The sequence below is a fragment of the Hemiscyllium ocellatum genome, chromosome 11, assembly GCF_020745735.1.
Source record: "Hemiscyllium ocellatum isolate sHemOce1 chromosome 11, sHemOce1.pat.X.cur, whole genome shotgun sequence".
NCBI lineage: Eukaryota > Metazoa > Chordata > Chondrichthyes > Orectolobiformes > Hemiscylliidae > Hemiscyllium > Hemiscyllium ocellatum.
Genome location: NC_083411.1, coordinates 66,882,435 through 66,903,014, shown reverse-complemented (window position 1 = coordinate 66,903,014; position 20,580 = coordinate 66,882,435). Strand labels below are relative to the sequence as shown.

The 20,580-nt window shown below is 40.4% G+C and overlaps 1 protein-coding gene across 1 annotated transcript in view; it reads left to right on the top strand.

The window, feature by feature from the left end:
• LOC132820053 (sodium- and chloride-dependent neutral and basic amino acid transporter B(0+)-like) overlaps window positions 1-20,580 on the top strand; it is a 60,707-nt gene that overhangs the window by 9,097 nt on the left and 31,030 nt on the right. The window contains exons 4-6 of the mRNA XM_060831971.1: window positions 609-776; window positions 9,438-9,576; window positions 20,300-20,432. Coding sequence (XP_060687954.1) covers window positions 609-776; window positions 9,438-9,576; window positions 20,300-20,432 — 440 coding nt within the window. The remainder of the gene's footprint in view (window positions 1-608; window positions 777-9,437; window positions 9,577-20,299; window positions 20,433-20,580) is intronic.

The window sequence follows — 20,580 nt, the reverse complement described above, 5'->3', positions numbered from 1 at the left end:
AATGTATATCTTTCCTATATTTATTCAGAATCAGAGGTAATGTCCCCACTGTTCTAGCTTTGCTATTAAGACATGCTGCCTTAAATGGTAAGTCATTCTCCACTGTCTTTATGGGATTCAGTGTAGCCCCTCTGCCCTTGGTTTGACATTGGAACAGGCCAGAAAAATCTCAGTCCATTGGCTTTGTTATTATATTATTTCTCAGATCAACATCGGCTTCAGTCCCATAATGTGCGCCCCCCCTCGCTTCCAAAATACTTAACTGCCATCAGCATATCCCACACACTGAAAATCACAGCCTATATTGTTCAGGACTTTCGGCTGTAAACGCAATCAAGATGTGATAGATGAAATTGCATGGACTCAACATTTTTACATTTATATAATTGGAAATATATCTATTTGTATTCAGGTTCTTGGAATTAAAGTATAGCTTACACTCACCCATCACGTATTTCCAAAGAATTATGGACACACAAACACCCACATAAATTGCAACGCTGACTGTCAACTAGACAAGATTGATTTGTCCACCAGCTAAATCTATGTGAAGGGATTTATTTCAAAGCAGTTTCAAATCTAATTCATGATCTTTGTTCAATTTTAAGGTGTGGGCATAAATATCGTTCTGCTTGAAGCATTCAGCATCATTCCTTATACCTGCATTCTCGCCTACAGCCTGTACTACCTATTTGCATCCTTTCAATCGCCCCTGCCGTGGGCAGGCTGCTTCAGTTGGTGGGGAGCAGATGAAACATGCAGCAGGACCCCCAAAGGTACAGTGTTCACTTCTATTGGGATAAGTATAGACACTAACTATTCATTCTGTCAGTCCAAATGAGTGAGAGAAACAGACAATAGTCTTCTTGACTGTATAGCAGAAAGTCTTAGATAGAACTCAGTAGCAAGAATATTATAACTGAGTCACTGGGCTTCCAAGGATAATCATAGTCTTTTTTTTGAATACAGGTTCAGCGTTAATGAAAATAAATGCTAATGTCTGTGGTAAGGAATTCAATACAGTTTGAGTTATAAATATACCTTACATCAAAGCAGACAATCATACATTGTTTGAATTTTGACCTGAATTTCAACTTTTTCATCAACTTCATTGTTTTACAATTGCAGAACTAATAATTTTGACTTCAGGCAGGAATTTGCACTGCAAGACCTGTCTGTTGCCGTTTGAGGTGAAATGCAAGCTTCTTGCTGTCTGCCACATCATTATGGGTGGCACAGTGGCACAGTGGTTAGCACTGCAGCCTCACAGCGCCAGAGACCCAGGTTCAATTCCCACCTCAGGCAACTGTTTGTGTGGAGTTTGCACATTCTCCCCGTATCTGCGTGGATTTCCTCCGGGTGCTTCAGTTACCTCCCACAATCCAAAAATGTGCAGGTGAATTGGCCATGCTAAATTGCCTGCAGTGTTAGGTGAAGGGGTAAATGGGGGAATGGGTCTAGGTGGGTTGCTGTTCAGAGGGTCGGTGTAGACTTGTTGGGCAGAAGGGCCTGTTTCCACACTGTAAGTAAGTAATCTAATCATCAACATGGTTGCCACGATCACATAAGGTTTATGACAAAAGGACAGACCATTTGGCAACTGAAATTCTGCAGTTCAGCAGGGGAGAGTGAAAGCTGCAGATGAGCTGTGTAAGTGTAGTGTAGGATATTTGTTCGTCTTATACAAAGCTGGCATTTTTTGCTCTTGAATGCAGGGCACTCTGTTGGCCTGCTCCTTCTGATGGACACTGTTCTGTGATGGCACTGAACAGCTATGATGGTCATGGGCAACACCCAATTGGCTGGCTATGCCCATTTGGGTCAGTGAAAGAACAAAGGTTCTGAATGCACTGTTTAACAATTTGTTTCTGAGGTATTTTCTAATCTAGGTTAAAAATCACATAATACCATGTTATAGTCCAACAAGTTTATTTGGAAATACTAGTTTTCAGAGTGCTACACCTTCATCAGGTAACTAGTGAGGCAATCTGACTCAAGATTGGGATACAGACAGATTCTAACCTCACACCTTTTTATGCATTATCTGAGCTGAGATGTCACCCTTATTTATAAAATCTTAAGTTATCTCAAGAATGTGACTTAAAAGAAGTTATGGGATTTACATATTAATGAAACAAAACCTGCAACCCCATTCTAAAAGATGAAAAGCTTAACAGCAATCACGGTTTGTTAAATATATCATTTTAATTGCATGACACTTGTGATCTCTTGCTATAAATTCTGTGTTTTATGATGCTGCCCACGAGATGTCGGAGCCGCGCTCTGAAAGCTAGTACTTCCAAATAAACCTGTTGGATTATAATCTGGTGTTGTGTGATTTTTAACTTTGTCCACTCCAGTCCAACACTGACACCTCCACATCTTTTCTAATCCAGGCAACAAGACCCTAGAATACAAGCTGAGCCAATTCTTAACCGAATTGACTGCTAACACAAAAGTTGTTACATGCCTTCAGCGCAGCTGCATTCTTTCTTTCTCTCTCTGTCTCCCTCCCCCTCTCTCTGTGTCTCTGTCTCTGTCTCTCTCTTTCTTTCTGTCCCTGTGTCTCCGAAAAAAAAATGCTGCTGCTTTTCTGTGCCAGATTGTCAAAACTGTCATTTACTTTTCAGTCAGTTTTGGGTTTGGCTTTGTTTGTCATGGTATCCCATTTCTGAGCAGAGCCATTGTCTTCCCACCGTTCTCTTCTCAGGAACACTTTGGTTTCATTTTAAATTAAAGAAGATTTGGAAAACAACGATTATGTAAAATCTATATTTGTAACCCCTCTACCACCTGTAACTGTGTTCCTGTTATGACAGAATCCACGATTTTGCCTCTAGGTTAACTGGTCTCTGGTTCCTTATTTTTCTTTTCCGTGTTTCTTAAGCAGTGGGGCTGTTTGTCACTTTCAAAATTTCTGTCAAATCCCAGTTTCACATAGGCACATTTTTATTTCATCTTAATTGCTCCAGTACAGACAAACATTCACGATCTGTTTTCATGTCTCTCTTGCTAGCCAGTTCTCATTGTCATTTCTCTTTGTGTCCTTTATTGAACTCTACAATGTTTGTTACCTTATAGGGCAGCATTATAAGATTGCAGCATTCATTCAATATTTATTTGCTTTCTTTGTGCCTTAAAGCAATTTATATTCAATGCAGATTATGCATTTTTTAATATTCATTGCAGATTATCTTTAAAATTCTGGCCACTACTTGTTTACCACCAAAGATCAGCAAGGCGGCCTTTGTGTGGAGCCACAGAAAATGGGGGAGATACTAAATGAATATTTTGCATCAGTATTTACTGTGGAAAAGGATATGGAAGATATAGACTGTAGGGAAATAGATGGTGACATCTTGCAAAATGTCCAGATTACAGAGGAGGAAGTGCTGGATGTCTTGAAACGGTTAAAGGTGGATAAATCCCCAGGACCTGATCAGGTGTACCCGAGAACTCTGTGGGAAGCTAGAGAAGTGATTGCTGGGCCTCTTGCTGAGATATTTGTATCATCGATAGTCACAGGTGAGGTGCTGGAAGACTGGAGGTTGGCAAACGTAGTGCCACTGTTTAAGAAGGGCGGTAAAGACAAGCCAGGTAACTATAGACCGGTGAGCCTGACCTCGGTGGTGAGCAAGATGTTGGAGGGAATCCTGAGGGACAGGATGTACATGTATTTGGAAAGGCAAGGACTGATTCGGGATAGTCAACATGGCTTTGTGTATGAGACATCATGTCTCACAAACTTGATTGAGTTTTTTGAAGAAGTAACAAAGAAGATTGAGGGCAGAGGAGTAGATGTGATCTATATGGACTTCAGCAAGGCGTTCAACAAGGTTCCCCATGGGAGACTGATTAGCAACGTTAGATCTCATGGAATGCAGGGAGAACTAGCCATTTGGATACAGAACTGGCTCAAGGGTAGAAAACAGAGGGTGGTGGTGGAGGGTTGTTTTTCAGACTGGAGGCCTGTGACCAGTGGAGTGCTACAAGGATCAGTGCTGGATCCTCTATTTTTTGTCATTTACATAAATGATTTGGATGCGAGCATAAGAAGTACAGTTAGTAAGTTTGCAGATGACACCAAAATTGGAGGTGTAGTGGACAGTGAAGAAGGTTACCTCAGATTACAACAAGATCTGGACCAGATGGGCCAATGGGCTGAGAAGTGGCAGATGGAGTTTAATTTCAATAAATGCGAGGTGCTGCATTTTGGGAAAGCAAATCTGAGCAGGACTTATACACTTAATGGTAAGGTCCTAGGACCTTTTCAGTGTTGCTGAACAAAGAGACCTTGGAGTGCAGGTTCATAGCTCCTTGAAAGTGGAGCTACAGGTAGATAGGATAGCGAAGAATGTGTTTGGTATGCTTTCCTTTATTGGTCAGAGTATTGAGTACAGGAGTTGGGAAGTCATGTTGCGACTGTACAGGACATTGTTTCGACCACTGTTGGAATATTGAGTGCAACTCTGGTCTCCTTCCAATCGGAAAGATGTTGTGAAACTTGTAAATCTTTTCTGAACCTTTTCAAGGATGCTGCCAGGGTTGGAGGATCTGAGCTACAAGGAGATGCTGAACAAGCTGGGGCTGTTTTCTCTGGAGCATTGGAGGCTGAGGGTTAACCTTATAGAGGTTTACAAAATTATAAGGGGCATGGATAGGATAAATAGACAAAGTCTTTTCCCTGGGGTGGGGGAGTCCAGAACTAGAGGGCATCGGTTTAGGGTAAGAGGGGAAAGATATAAAAGAGACCTAAGAGGCAACTTTTTCACGCAGAGAGTGGTACATGTATGGAATGAGCTGCCAGAGGATGTGGTGGAGGCTAGTACAATTGCAACATTTAAGAGGCATTTGGATGCATATATGAATAGGAAGGGTTTGGAGGCATATGGGCCGGGTGCTGGCAGATGGGACTAGATTAGGTTGGGATGTCTGGCCAGCATGGACAGGTTGGACCGAAGGGTCTGTTTCCATGCTGTACATCTCTATGACCTTAACGTGGAGTTTCCAAGTCTGCCCTAGTTCATCTGTCTGCTATTTAGATACAGTGCCCAAATTTTGATCATCACTAAAATACTTTCACACTCAACATTAAACTATTTCGTATAAGTCAGTCTTCCCTGGAGATTCATTTTCTACAAGAATGTTAAGTAGCCCTTTCTCATTACACAGTACCTGATCCAAAATGGCCTCTTATTCTTAACATGCTGATCTAGAAAACTATCTTGCACACTTTTCCTCCACTTAACCTCGACACTGTTACTGCTGTGAGAAACTAAGCTCACACACTTCAATAATTTCAGTCCGAGACAAAATCTGAATCAGTAGTGTCCTTTATTTTACTCTTGCAAGAGGGTGTGAAGTCCATCGTCTGTGTACAAGGCAAGGGACTCACACACCGAATTCAACGAATACTCGATATTTATATATTTGGTTCCTATATTTTGTTTTTTTATTTCTTTGCTCCTCCCCTGTTTATATCCTCCACTTCCCTAAGACCAGTACCCATTACTCCTGTTTATCTCTTGCCTTATCCGGCCTCGTCTGTGATAAAATGCTTATTTCTGGCCTCACAAGACTGTTTGACCTCATCCTGCTGTGGGTCATTGTTAGGCATATCCTTTCCTTACCATTATCTACTCCCTCCAACTGTGCTGCCCCTCTCATACAGATTGTTAAGGCCCTTTTAATTGGGGTTTGTTCCTGTGTTTCTGTAAAAGTGGGAAACAGATGTTTATACCTAATGTTTGTACAAGCATATCTAGCTTAACTGCCTCTCCTCACAGCATCTTATTTAGTCGCCTGTATTTCTACCATTGTTTGCAGTTACATTTCTTTCTTGCATACACTTTTAACTAATACAAAAATTCAATTATACATTTCCTCCACATAGTTTCCATTCTTGTTGACTCAGCTCTTGGCTGAAACAATTACACACTGGTGTGAGTTCATTTACTTTGTATAAGCAATTATAATTGCAGAAGTAACACCACTTTACCTATATCCCACACTGCTATTAATATTTGCCCAGTCTATGTGAAGAAATAAATTTGCCAATGATAAATGATTAACCTAATTACATGGAGCACAAGTTTCCTGATATTCACTGCAGCTGTTGTTGAGGACAGTGTAATAACTTCCACTAGAATTTTCTACCTCGTGATTTTTCTTTGATCCACCCAAACTGATTTTAGTTCTTGATTTCCTGAGGCTAGATTATTTTTCTCTATTGTCATTATCCCTGAGTTTTGTTCTTGCTGTGGTATTGACATAATTATGAGTTGTAGTCATACAGCATGAAAACAGATCCAACAGTCCATGCCAAATATTTTCCCAAACAAAACTGGTTCCACTTGCCAACGTTTGGTCTAGATCCCTCCAAATCTTTCTTATTCACATACTTAGCCAAATGTCTTCTAAATGTTGTAACTGGACCTACGTGCACTATTTCGTCTGGCAGTTCATTCCACATGCAAATCACTCTTTGTGGTTGCCTCTTATATCCTTCTTAAATCTATCTCCTCTTACCTTAAAAAATGCCTCCTAGATTTGAACTCTTCCATTTTAGGAAAAAGACTGGTAAATATTTTCTGAACTAATGGTATTAATAAAATATTTGTTATTAGATTTGATTTGGACTCAATTTATCCTGAGTGCTTCTTTATAGAACATAGCGCAGTACAGGCCCTTCAGCCCCAGATGTTGCGCCAACCTGTGTAATCTGATGCTTATCTAACTTGCACTGTTCCATTATTATTCATATGTATGTCTAATGCCTATTTAAATGCCCTTAACGTCGGCGAGTCTCCTACTGTTGTAGGCCGTTCCACGCCTCTACTAAACTGAGTGAAGAAACTTCCCCTTATATCTGTCCTATATTTATGACCCCTCAATTTAAAGCCATGTCCCCTTGTTAGGCTTCTCCATCAGAGGAAAAAGGCTCTCACTGTCCACCCTATCTAATCCTCTGATTATCTTACACGTCTCGATTAAGTCACATCTCAACCTTCTTCTCTCCAAAGAAAACAACCTCAGTTCCCTCAGCCTTTCTTCGTAAGACCTCCCTTCCATACCAGGCAATATCCTTGTAAATCTCCTCTGAACCCTTCCCAAAGCTTCCATATCCTTCCTATAATGTGATCGGAACTGCATACAATACTCCAGGTGCAGCCTTACCAGTGTCTTGTATAGCTGAAGCATGACCTCATGGCTCCAAAACTCAATCCCCCTACCAATAAACACCAACACACCATATGCCGCCTTAACAACCCGATCAACCTGGATGGCAACTTTCAGGGATTTATGCACATGGACATTGAGATCTCTCTCTTCATCCACACTGCCAAGAATTTTACCATGAGCCCAATACTCTGCATTCCTGCTATTTCTTCCGAAGTGAACTACCACACACCTATCTGCATTATCTATGTTTCTCTGTAATCCACAACATCCTTTGGCACTCTGTCTGCCTCAGTGTCATCAACAAATTTATTAACCCATCCTTCTCTACCCACATCCAGATCATTTATAAAAATGACAAACAGCAGTGGCTCCAAAACAGATCCTTGCAGCACACCACTGAAAACTCAGCTCCAGGATGAATATTTCTCATCAACCACCACCCTCTGTCTTCTTTCAGCTAGCCAATATCTGATCAAAACCACTAAATCACCTTCAATCCCAAAACTCCGAAGTTTGTGCAATAGCCTACTGTGTGGAACTTTATCAAATGTCTTACTGAAGTCCATATACACCACATCGTCTGCTTTACCATCATCCATCTGCTTTGTCAGCTTCTCGCCCTACTCTTCACAAAACCATGTTGACTATCCCTAATCAAATTATTCCTTTCCAGATGATTATAAATCCTATCTCTTATAACCTTTCCAACACTTTACCCACAACCTAAGTAAGGCTCACTGGCCTGTAATTATCAGGATTGTCCCGACTCCCCTCCTTAAACAAGGGAACATTTGCTATCCTTCAGTCTTCTGGCACTACTCTTGTCGATGATGATGACATAAAGATCGAAGCCAAAGGCTCTACAATCTCCTCCCTGGCTTCCCAGAGAATGCAAGGGTAAATCCCATCCAGCCCAGGAGTCTTGACTATTTTCAGATCTTCCAAAATTGCTAAAACCTCCTCTTTGTCAACCTCAATCCCATCAGATCTTGTAGCCTGTATCTCCATTTTCTAACTAACCTTGCCCTTTTCCATGTGAATACTGACAAAAAAATATTCATTAAGCGCTTCCCCTATGTCTATATATTCCACACACAACTTTCCACTATGATCTTTGGCCCTAATCTTACTCTAGTCATTCCTTTTATCTGATTTATCTATGGAAAGGCCTTAAGGTTTTCCTTAATCCTATCTGCCAGCAACGTTTCATGTCTCGTCCTGGCTCTTCTTAGACCTTGCTTTAGATCTTTTCTGGCTAACTTATAACTCTCAAGCCCCTTATCTGAGCCTTCATGCCTCATCCTCACATCAGCCTTTTTCTTCCTCTTCAACATCTTTAGTAAATCATGGCTCCTTCTTTCAACAACAACCTCCCTGCCTTTCCTTTGCTGCTTTTGGTATTTTTGCGACCTCCCACTTCCGAATCTGTCCATCTGCTCTCGTTGCCCAGTACTTCAAGTTCTATCTCAAGAAACAAAGTAGGAGAAGAAACGAGGTTTACCAAATAGGGAGAAGAAACAGAAGAAAATGGCAAAACTGTAGTTGCTGTTTATGGGATGGTGTGATGGTCGATGAGGTTTATGCACACAGATCATGTGAGTTAACAAGTCTCCCATTCTGTGCAGATGTTTTTCACAATGAGTGTAAGTTCTTCAACAGTGAGCCTTCGTTGTAAATACGTTAAAGCCCTGTAGTATACACTTGTCCATATTCTTGCTTATCCTGAAATCTTCTGTGATAATTAACATTTATTGAAGTCATGCTGAATACCTGAATGCAAAATTAGCAAGTGATCAGCAGTTCAGAATCGTGAAATCGACCATAGCAAACAGAGTGATCCCCTGAGCTGGGCTGCTGTGTAAGCAGAGTGTACAGACTGTACCTCCTGTTTTCTGACCCATCTGTAACCTTGCCCGTGCAAAGGAATTGGACTGATTCAGACAGAGTGAAACAATTACCCTGGTTATATCACAAGAAATTGCAATATAAGAATTTGAACAAAGAGCTCTAAATAAAAAGTTGACATCACTGAAAGTCAACAGGGAAGCAATTGGGTTGTTGACAATACCTCACTGGCAGACTCATCTATAGTAAACTTTTCTTCGGGCAAATGTGGTTATCTGTTAACTGCCATCTAAAGGGCCTATTGACCTCCACAGCTAAGATTAGCAGTAAATGACTACCCTCCTAATAATATGTATATCTTAAGAATATTAAATACATTATCCCTTGCAAACATGTTCTGCATTTTCCAGACCCACTCTGCAATCTCACTTTGAATGATGGATATTTTACAATCGTTAATACAACATGGCTGCAGGCAAACAACAAAACTTGTCTAAATGGATCCGAAATATCCATTCCTCACCAGGGTCCGAGTGAGCAATACTGGGAGTAAGTACATTGTTGCAGAGAGCTACAGTTATAACTTGCACAGCTGTGCCAGTAACTCCTCTTGAGATGGTTAGTTAGAAAATGAGAGAGAAGCTGTTTGATTTCAATCATGATGTTATATTTTTCGCCTCTTGTATACTAACAGGAATCTTTCTTTATTTTGAATTTCCCTGGTTTCTAGCGCTGCAACTTTTCTTTAGCAGTATTTAAATTGTGTAAACCTTATCGATCAAACATTTATTTTCTTATTTGTTTGAGTTTCTGAGACTGATCTCCCTTTCTCTGTATGATCAATTGAATGTGGTATTGTCTTTAACCCATAGTCCTGATAAATGAATTAGGGAAATTGGCAGTGACACAATGTTTAATGATATGAAGGAGCTGAATTCACTGGGAGACACAGTGACTAACCCAGGTAGTTTTAACAGTGCAATGTAAGGCTGTCAATGAAGCACCGTCAGGAACTCCTTCAAATCAAATCAGCCCACAAGGGGAATTACATCAGCATTGACTGTTTTAATAAAAATTAGTAGAATGAGAAAGTATAGTTAAAACAATACCAAATTCAGTCTTTATTTTTAACTCAACCATTGGACACTGGAATATAGTTTTACAAGATGTCAACAATAATTACCTGCATTTTTATAGGGCCTTTTTTAATCTGAACATCAGAAGCAAAACCAAAATATATTAGGACAGAAAGAACAGATAGACTCCACTCGAGCCTAGCTTTCATCATAATCTGATCAATTTCTCATCTGCCTAGCACTAAGGATTGTCTTTTTATCCTGAGGCTGGACTCCCAATGTTCTAGATTCTCCAATCAAACAAAACAATGAGTGGGATTTTCTCTTCTCAGAGCGGGTGAAAAGAATGTAGGCAGGTGAACTTGATCGGGTGAGAGGAATAATGTCAGAATTTCTCCCCCTTCCAGAGCTGGCTTAGCTATCTGACCAGCAAGTTATGAGTACAATGGATCACGAGTAAGTCTCAGAACTTGCCTTACATAACACAATGTGTTTATTACATGACAGTAACTATGTACTGATTTCACTAATCCTTAACACATTTTAATACCTATCAGCCAGAGGTAGCAAAGACGTGTGTCTCCATCAGGAGACCAGTTCAGACACCAACTGATTCCCAACCCAGAGTTGTGGGACATCAACAGACTGGGTAGAAATGAGTCCAGCTCAAACATTAACTCTTTCAGAGCCTTAGTTTATGCAATGGATAAGAACCCACAAGAACCCATCAAGAACCCACAGACTAATATTGAGTTGCTGTGCAGCACTATGAGTGCTTCTGCAAGGGTCATTCTAAAGCAAACCATAGTGGTATGGACCAGACCAGAATACCTCTGCCATCAGCTAAAGCATATAGTCAGCAGATAACCTGGACTCTAACTTTTATACTTATTTAAAGGCAAGTGTGAGGTACTGAGTTTCAGATTTGATTTTATTCGTCTACCATAAGACTTTAATCAATATACTCCTTATTCGTATGACACAATTAAAATATTTTTAAAAAGAATTGGCATAGCTTTAACACTAGTGAACTACTTAACAAGATAATGTATTATTTAACTATTAATTATCAACTGTTCTAATATAGGAAGCCGTCACATAAGCACACACTTGGCAAGGCAATTTAGCAAAACAGTTACGGTTCTCATGTGCTGCCTCTCTCCAGTCCAGCAGAACAAAAAAATGAAATAAACAGTCTGCCCTTTTTTTTATTTCTAGAAGGAAATGTCTTGTCTAAGACTGTAGGAGTAGAGAGCTCAAACCTTTAGCTCAGCAGCAGGAAAAACGTTCTCACACACTGAAAGCAAAACTAAAAACTTTCCTGAGTCTGTGAATCCTGACTCCGCCCACTCATAATTCTTTTATCCAATTTAAAGAAAACAGACAGGCTATCACCGCTGTGGCAACACCTCTCTACAAGAGAAACAGCATAGAATACATCTCTCTTAATGGTACTATATCATCACAATAGGGCTACTGAGGAAGATGCCCAGACCGGTCAAGTACAATGCTGTAGACTCTAAACAGAGTGTCTGACATCATAATTATTTGCATGTCCTCCACAACCTAACTTTATTCAAAGGTAATTTCTTAGGAGGTGAAGAGATGAGAGGATATGAATGTGTTTATTTGAGGAGATAGCTGGAAGTGAGGGTGCTGTGGTGGCCCAGGAGGGCCTTGACAGATATCAGGAATACCGGCCTATGGTCTGATAAGTAATATGAATACCTCCCAGGTTGCATGGTCCTCAGGAAACTAAGCTGCACTGACACATTTCTTTTACTGTTCTGTTTTTGTTACGGACCAGGCTGCTGGAGTGTGACAGAGTCCTCCCGTTGACTTGTTCTCATTGGCTGAGAAGCACCTCTTTATGTCCACTGAGGTTATAGTCTGATTTAGTTCAAAATCGCACAATACCAGGTTATAGTCCAACAGGTTTATTTGGAAGCGCTACCTTTCGAAGTGCCACTTCTTCATCAGGTAGTTCATCACCTGATGAAGAACCAGGGCTTTGAATGCTAATCAATCCTCCACGTTCACATTCAAATGTCTTTCCGGCTTCAACAACTGATGCAAAAAAAGCACCACAACTATCAATCATATATACTCTTTATCGCAATGTCATTAAATCTTTGGTGCCTCCATTCATCATTTCTGCCCAAATGCATCACCTTGCATAGAATCCGTACAGTGTGGAAACAGGCCATTTGGCCCAACAAATTCCCACCGACCCTTCAAAGAGTAACCCACTCAGATCCATTCCCCTATTACTCTACATTCTCTCTGACTAATGCACCTGACCACTATGGGCAATTTAGCACGGCCAGTTCACCTAACCTGCACATCTTTGGACTGCTACGGGAGGAAACCGGATTACACAGAGGAAACCCACGCAGATACAAGGAGAATATGCAAAGTCCACACAGACGGTCGCCCATGGCTGGAATCAAACCCAGGTCCCTGGCACTGTGAGGCAGTATTGCTAACCACTGAGCCACCGTGCTGCCCTGTCTTTGGATGAAATCCTATTTAACAATTCCTGCCCATTTGTCCAGCCAACTCTTCTCATAGAGATCAGATGTTTTTCCTTTTGAGGGATCTTTTTCAGATTTTCTTGAGAGCTACGTTTTGATTTTGGGGGGCTGCTTTTTAGTTTTCATTCATCCTCACACCTTTCTTAGGGTGATGTCATTTACTAATTTTTTTTACCTCACTCAGAAGCAGAGTTTGAAGGCTTCATCAAATCCTCAATAATTGTCACCCATCCATTAATATGGAGACACTACACCCAATTATATAACTGGCACAGCAGTGTTTAAATTGGCAGAAGGCAATAGGCAGAAGTTAGAGACAAAAGGGTTTTTTTTCCCAAAATAACTGACCAGCACTGCAACTCAGAAAACCATTACCCCAAACACACTGTCCACACTGGTGATGTCACAGCTAGTATCTTTTCATTGGAAATGCTTCAAGTTGGAGGATTTTAACTGGGCAGTAACTATCCTTTTTACTATATCTTAGACTCAATCTCAGATTTAAATTTAACAATTTATCTAGCACTGATTTTATTCAAGCATCAATTGTTAGTTGGGTATGAGAGCCCTAAACTGCTTCCAGCCTTCTTCTAGAAACGTTTCCTAACTTCACTCCTGAATGTCTTGGCTCTAATTGCAGATTATGCTCCTTCGCCTTCAACTTTCTTCACTGACTAACACTTGGTGAGATCTTCAAGTCATGACAAGCACTGTTAATTATTATTTGGTATCTTAGTTCATGAGAAAACATTGCATGTTTATCTGGAACACAGTCCTTGCAACTCAATTATTTATGGCATGCAAAATGTTTTGAGAAATGATAGAACCAAAATGAAGTTCATTCTTATAAAACAAATCTATTCAGTATTAAATTGTCCAAATGGTACGGTGTGCAGTAGAATTGCATCTCCGTGCTGTAGCTTTTGAATTTACACAGCCTTAATTTTTTCTATTCATTTGTGGGACTTGGGTGTCACTAGCTGGCCAGCATTGATAGCCCATTCCTGTTTGCCCATGAGAAGGTGGTGGTGACCTACCTTCGTGAATCGTTGCAGTCCATTTGCTGTGGGTTGACCCACAATGCCGGTAGGGAAAGATTCCAGCATTTTGGAAACAGTGGTATATTTCTGACTGAGGGTGGTGAGTGGCTTGGAGGGGAACTTGCAGATAGTAGTGTTCCCAAACACCTGCTGCCGTAGTCCTTCTAGAAGGAAACGATCGTGGGTTTGGAAGGTGCTGTCTAAGGATCTTAGGTGAATTTCTGCAGTGCATCTTGTAGATAGTACACACTGCTGCTACTGAGCGCCGGGGGTGGAGGGATTGAACGTTTGTAGATGTGGTGTCAATCAAGTGGGTTGCTTTGTCCTGGATGGTGTCAAGCTTGAACGTTGTTGGAGCTGCCCCCATTTAGGCAAGTGGAGAGTATTCCACCATACTCCTAACTTGTGCCTTGTAGATGGTGGGTAGACTTTGGGATCTCAGGAAGTGAGTTACTTGCTGCAGTATCCTTAGTTTCTGACCTGCTTTTGTAGCCACTGGTGTTTATGTCATGAGTCTAGTTGAGTTTCTGGTCAATGGTAACCCTAAGGATTTTGACAGTGGGAGAATCAGTGACGGTAATACAGTTGAATGTCAAGGGCGGTGGTTAGAGTGTTTCTTACTGGTGATGGTCATTGTCTGGCATTTGTGTGGCATGAATGTTACTTGCCACTTGTTGGCCCAAGCCTGCATATTGTCCAGATCTTGTTGCATTTGATCTCAGACTACTTTAGTATCTGAAGAGTTGCGAATGGTGCTGAACACTCTGTAATCATCAGCGAACATCTGCACTTCTGATCTTATGACATAGGGAAAGTCATTGATGAAGCAGCTGAAGATGGTTGGGCCGAGGACACTACCCTGAGGTACTCTTGCAGAGATCTCCTGGAGCTGAGATGACTGACCCTCCACAACCACAAGTATCTTCCTTTGTGCCAGGTATGACTTGAACCAGTGGAGTGTTTGCCCCCAGGAACCCATTGATTCCAGTTTTGCCAGGGCTCCTTGATGCCATACTCTGTCAAATGAGACCTTGATATCAAGGTCTGTCACTCTCACCTCATCTTAAGCTGAAGACTTCATATTCATTTGCAAGTAATTCATTGTCTCAGAGTTTTCCTGACCACCAGTAAATTCAGTTGACAAGATTAAAGCTGTTCTCTTTCCTTCACAGCCTCTTCTCTTCTTCACCTTCTTTTCCTCGTAGCCTTTGCATTTTAGCCTTTCTCTCCCAGTAACCGTTCTCCCCCTAGTAGCCTCTAACACCAGCAACTACACATTCTTTTCCCCACAACACCATCTCATTATGGCAGCCTTGTTACCATCAAGCTCTTCACACTACCTCTCTCCTCTGGCAGTCTCTGTTCCCATACGAACATCTCTCCCAAACGTCTCACGTTGCCACAAGTGTGGTGCTGAGACTAATATGCCCCCATTCACTTTTCTACTGCTTACTGCTCCTGCAATCACAGGCTGTTTCTCTCCCACATTTCTGCACTAATCAGCCTAACAGTAGTAAGCATAGTTTCTTTTCCCTGACCAGTCACTCCTATGATTGAATTCTCCAGGGTTTTTTGGGCCACTCAGCATGAAGTCGCAAATGAAATCTGTGCATTTAGAACTCTTCGATGTGAATTGTAGGGAATTTCTTGTATTGTCACTGCTCACCAATCCTTAAAGTCTCGTTTCCTGAGCAAAATTTGAAATTCCACTCTGTACAACAAGGTCAAACTATTTTGAGAGAAAGCAAGTAAAATAGTGGATCTAGCACTGACCCTTTGGGAACACCACTGTATATTTTCTTCACTATGACAAATAATCAATTGCCATAATTTGCTGTTTTCTGCATTTAAATCATTTTTTAAACCCAATTGGACATTGGTCCTCCTATTCCATGAGCTTCAGTTTTGTTAATGAGTTTTTTTTTGTCAAATACATTTCTAAAATCGATATGGACAATGTCTATTGGATTTTCTTCACCAACATTATCCATTATTTCATTAAAATTATCAATTAAATTAGTCGCGTTACCTCTACCATTTAAAGATATGCTGTCTGTTCTCCATCCATGGTTACGTGCCACTCTGATCTCCATGAGCACTTCACTTGTACACTAACCTTTTCTGTGGTGTAACTGAGTACGTTGAAAATCCAAGAGAACCATATTGAGTGATTCTTCACTATCTATCCTACTCTTTGCATCCTCGAAAGACTAGTAAATTCATTGAATACAATTTTCATTTTGTAAAATCATGCTGACATTTTCTGGTCATATTATTAGTTTGTAATGCACTGTTACGTTTTCCTTGATAATATGTTAAAACATTTTCCCATCAATTGATGTCAACTGCCTGGTTGGCCAGTTACCATTTTCTCTTTCCCATCTTTCTTGAAAAGTCATGGTACATTTGCTAATTTGCAGTTCACTGATACCATTCTATAGTGGATTCTGAAAAATATTCATTCATTGGTCCATTATTTCTGTAGATACTTCTTTTCAGACTAGGATGTACTCTATTGGGTCCTGGGGATTTATTGGCTTTCTGTCACTTAGGTTTCTCCAGTACTTTTTCACTGCTGATATTAATTATCTTAATTTCCTTATTATTATTAATTCCTTGGATATTTTCTATTTCTGACCTTGCCTCGATGCAGCATGATATACTGATGATCTGCAACTATCACACTATGATTTTATGTTCGCTCCTATAACATAAAGATGAGACGAAGGCGATGTAGTACTGAAGTTTTCAATGACCATGTCCCTTAATGGTATATCACACATTGATGTTAGGATATAATACAACATTACCCTTTCTCCAAAGAAAAAGAAATCTCAAACCGATATACAGTACTGCTTTCTATTGGTACTTGTTATCAATTATAAAAATATACAGGAACAGTTTTAACATGTAAATAATTGAAATTTCTTGGAGGTTTGACATCTCTGCCTGATCTGGTAATTGTATACCCATCAGCAGAGGTATAATTGCTCTCAGCTGACAATTTGATTTTCTTGCAAAAAATGCTGTCACTTAGTATCATTGGACAATCATCATCCTTCTTTTGCTAGTAACCAGGTATCAATGACTAGATTTCTGACTCACACTCTCTGTTTGGGCTTGTAGTTGTGGTAGTCTTCGATCTGCTTGCTGGTCATGAATCTCTTTCATTCTCCTTTTGATATTGAAGAACATCTTGAGTCTCTAAATAACTGGATAGCTGGTTGTTAGGCAAGATTGTTCACATTTACCTTTCAAACACAAGTTATGCAATGGATGGATGTCCTTCTCCATCGGTGTTACACAAAAATGTGTCAGTGCAATGCGAACAGCTTGTTTTGATGTTCAAACTCGATGGACATGGATTTTGCGTTGTGTACCATTTGTAATGCAAGATGATTTCAGCATGAATAGTCGGGTGGCAATGTAATGTGAGTTACTCCTCTTTTCAGCACAAACATCTGAGAATGGTCAGGCAAAGAATTGTAATCCATTGTGAGATAGTACCCAGTTTAATATTGTTATATAGCATAGGTTGATCCTACTCTGAGAATTAAAACCTAACCATCCAGAGAAGAGCACCTCGCCCTATAATTTGTAATAAGAGTGTGAAAAGTGGTGTAACCTGCTCTTCAGCAACTTCTAGTGGTTAAATAAAATAAATCCCTAACAGTCACTTTAAAATCAACAAGTAACAACTTCTATTTATCTAACTCTAACAATGAACAAATTAACTAAACTATTAACAAACTGAATAAATCCCTTCTGATTGCTATTACCAAATAAAACAAGATTGTATTGTTATGCTGTTCCAATAAATACAAGTCCTTCATATAACAAAAAAAATTAGTCTCTCAAAATTACAGCCGGATTACATATCTTCCGGAATGTTATATGCCTTCTCCTATCAATTCTTCTGTCAGAAATACCTTATTCTGTCTTTGGTACTGTTATTATTTAGATGGTGCCTTCTCTAGTACATAGATGACTGTTAGAGCCAATCTTTAGAGCTGGGGGCTGTTAGCTCTAGTGGATGGAGGGTTTTTTTGTCCAACTGCCCCCTTTTAAACCTGTGATGACATATCAATATTCCTTACAATAGGATTGGTCCTACATTGTCAAAACCATCAGATTTAAATTTAATAGGTTTTTGTATTGAAGTGCCTGGTTCAAACTGATTGGCTAATTCAAAAACCTGTTATCTTGGTGAAAACTGCTGCTTGACCTGCTAACAGTACCACATTTCAATAGAAATACTTCAGTCTGGGATCTCTGTGCACTTGCCTTTTAAATCTGTAAGCACAGAAAAAAACACCATCTTTTAAAGGGACCAAGCAATGCTTTCCCCATTTTACAATTCTACAATTTCTAATTCTAACTTCCTGTTTCCCAATCCACAACTACTCTACCCAACTTCCCACAGTTATGTCAAATAAACTGAAAATCGCAGGCATTATTTCAGTGATGATTGCACTCAGTGTTACCAATTCATTAAACAAAAAGAAATTTGGAGGAGCTATCAGTCATGACGGTGTAGTCTTCCCTGTGCACTGTAATTCATTGTTCCTTGAAAGTGGAGTTGCAGATACGATAATGAAGGCGTTTGGTAAGCTTGCCTTTATTGGTCAGTGCAATGAGTATAGAGGTTGGGACGTCATGTTGCGGCTGCACAGGACATTAGTTTGGATACATTTGCAATATTGTGTTCAATTCTGGTTTCCTGCTGTAGGAAATATGTTGTGTAACTTGTAAATCTTTTCTGAACACTTTCAAGGATGTTGCGAGGGGGTTTGAGTATTAGGGAGAGGCTGAATAAGCCGTGGCTATTTTCCCTGGAGTGTTGGAGGCTGAGGGGTGACCCTATAGAAGTTTATAAAATCATGAGGGACTTGGATAGGATGAATAGCCAAGGTCTTTTCCATGGACTGGGCGAGTCCAAAACTTGAGGGCATAGGATTAAGTTGAGAGGAGAAAGATTTGAAAGGATCCGAAGGGGCCACTTTTTCACACACAGGATGATGCAATTCTGGAACGAGCTGTCAGAGGAAGTGGTGGAAGCTGGTACAGTGACAACATTTAAAAGGCATCTGGAGGGGTGTATGAATAGGAAGAGTTTACAGGGATATGGGCCAAATGCTGCCAAAGGGACTAGATTAAAATAGGATATCTAGTCAATATGGATGAGTTGAACTGAACAGTCTGTTTTCGTGCTCTACCATTCTATGACTCTATGATTCTACAAGGAAGTCAGTTGCAATTATTCTCCAAGGAGTGAAAGGAACATTGTGTAAATGACAAGGTTACCTGCATTGCTAGGATTGGTATGTTTTACATTCAGCATGTGTCTACATGAGTTGATAGGTATCCTTATTCAACCCAAGCGAGTATCTGTTTTATTAAAGAGTGAGGGCAAAGGTGACATGGTGGAGGTTAGGTCTCCGATCAGCCACAACCTCATTCAATGGCAGGACAGGCTCAAAAAGTTAAATAGTCTCTCCATGTTCCTGTGTCCCTCTCCCTGTTCATGGTCAGAAGTCATTGTTATGAATATCTTCAAATCAAATTAGAACCCCAGGAATATCATCAATGCTCACAACGTAAACAAAACCTTGAAAGGCCCATGTGATGTGTTGGTAGTGTCCCTTCATTTGTGTCAGCAGGTCTGTTCCAGAGATATGCCAATGGGCTGAGGAGTGGCAGGTAGAGTTTACTTTAGATAAATATGAGGTGCTACATTTTGGAAAAGCAAATCAGAGCAGGACTTTATACCTTAATGACTCTGACCTTAATGATAAGGTCCTTGGGAGTGTTGCTGACAAAAGAAATCTTGGAGTGCAGTTTCAAAGCTCCTTGAAAGTAGAGTCACAGGTAGCTAGGATAGTGAAGAAGGCATTTGGCATGCTTTTCTTCATTGATCAGAGCATTGAGTACAGGAGTTGGGAGGTCATGTTGCGGCTGTACAGGACATTGGTTAGGCCACCTTTGGAATACTGTGTGCAGTTCTGGTCTCCTTCCTATCGGAAGGATGTTGTGGAACTTGAAAGGGTTCAGAAAAGATTTACAAGGCTCTTGCCGGGGTTGGAGGATTTGAACTACAGGGAGAAGCTGAATAGGCTAGGGCTGTTTTCCCTAGAGCGGCGGAGACTGAGGGGTGACCTTATAGAGGTTCATAAAATTATGAGGGGTATGGATAAGATAAATAGATAAAGTCTTTTCCTTGGGGCGGGGGAATCCAGAACTAGAGGTCATAGGTTTACGGGGAAAAGAGAAAGATATAAAAGGGACGTAAGGGGCAACTTTTTCTCACAGAGGGTGGTACGTGTATGGAATGAGGTGCCAAAGGAAGTGGTGGAGGCTAGTACAATTGCAGCATTTAAAAAATATCTGGATGGGTACATTAATAGGAAGGGTTTGGAGGGATATGGGCCAAGTGCTGGCAAATGGGACTAGATTAGGTTAGGATATCTGAGTAGTACTGAAGAGTCTGTTTCTGTGCTGTACTTCTCTATGACTCTAACAGTTTAATTGGAAAATATTAATGCAAAATCCTGTTAGCTAGAAAATTTCTATGTGTGATGAACTTTGACCTTATACAAACCGTTTCTATTATTATTTTGTTCAGTAAAGTGGTTTTACGCCGTACAAGTTCAATCGATGAGACTGGGGAGATCGTCTGGTATTTAGCCCTCTGTCTGTTTCTGGCCTGGCTAATAATTGGAGCAGCTTTATCCAAAGGAATCAAATCTTCAGGAAAGGTAAATGATTAGTGATGAATCGAGTTATAGCTAGTGACAAAGTACAGATGTCTGTAAGAATAAAACGAGAATTTATAAATCATTTGTGAAATGGCTGGTTTATTTCCCAGGTGGTGTTAACAGTGTCTGTATGGGAAATGCGAGATCC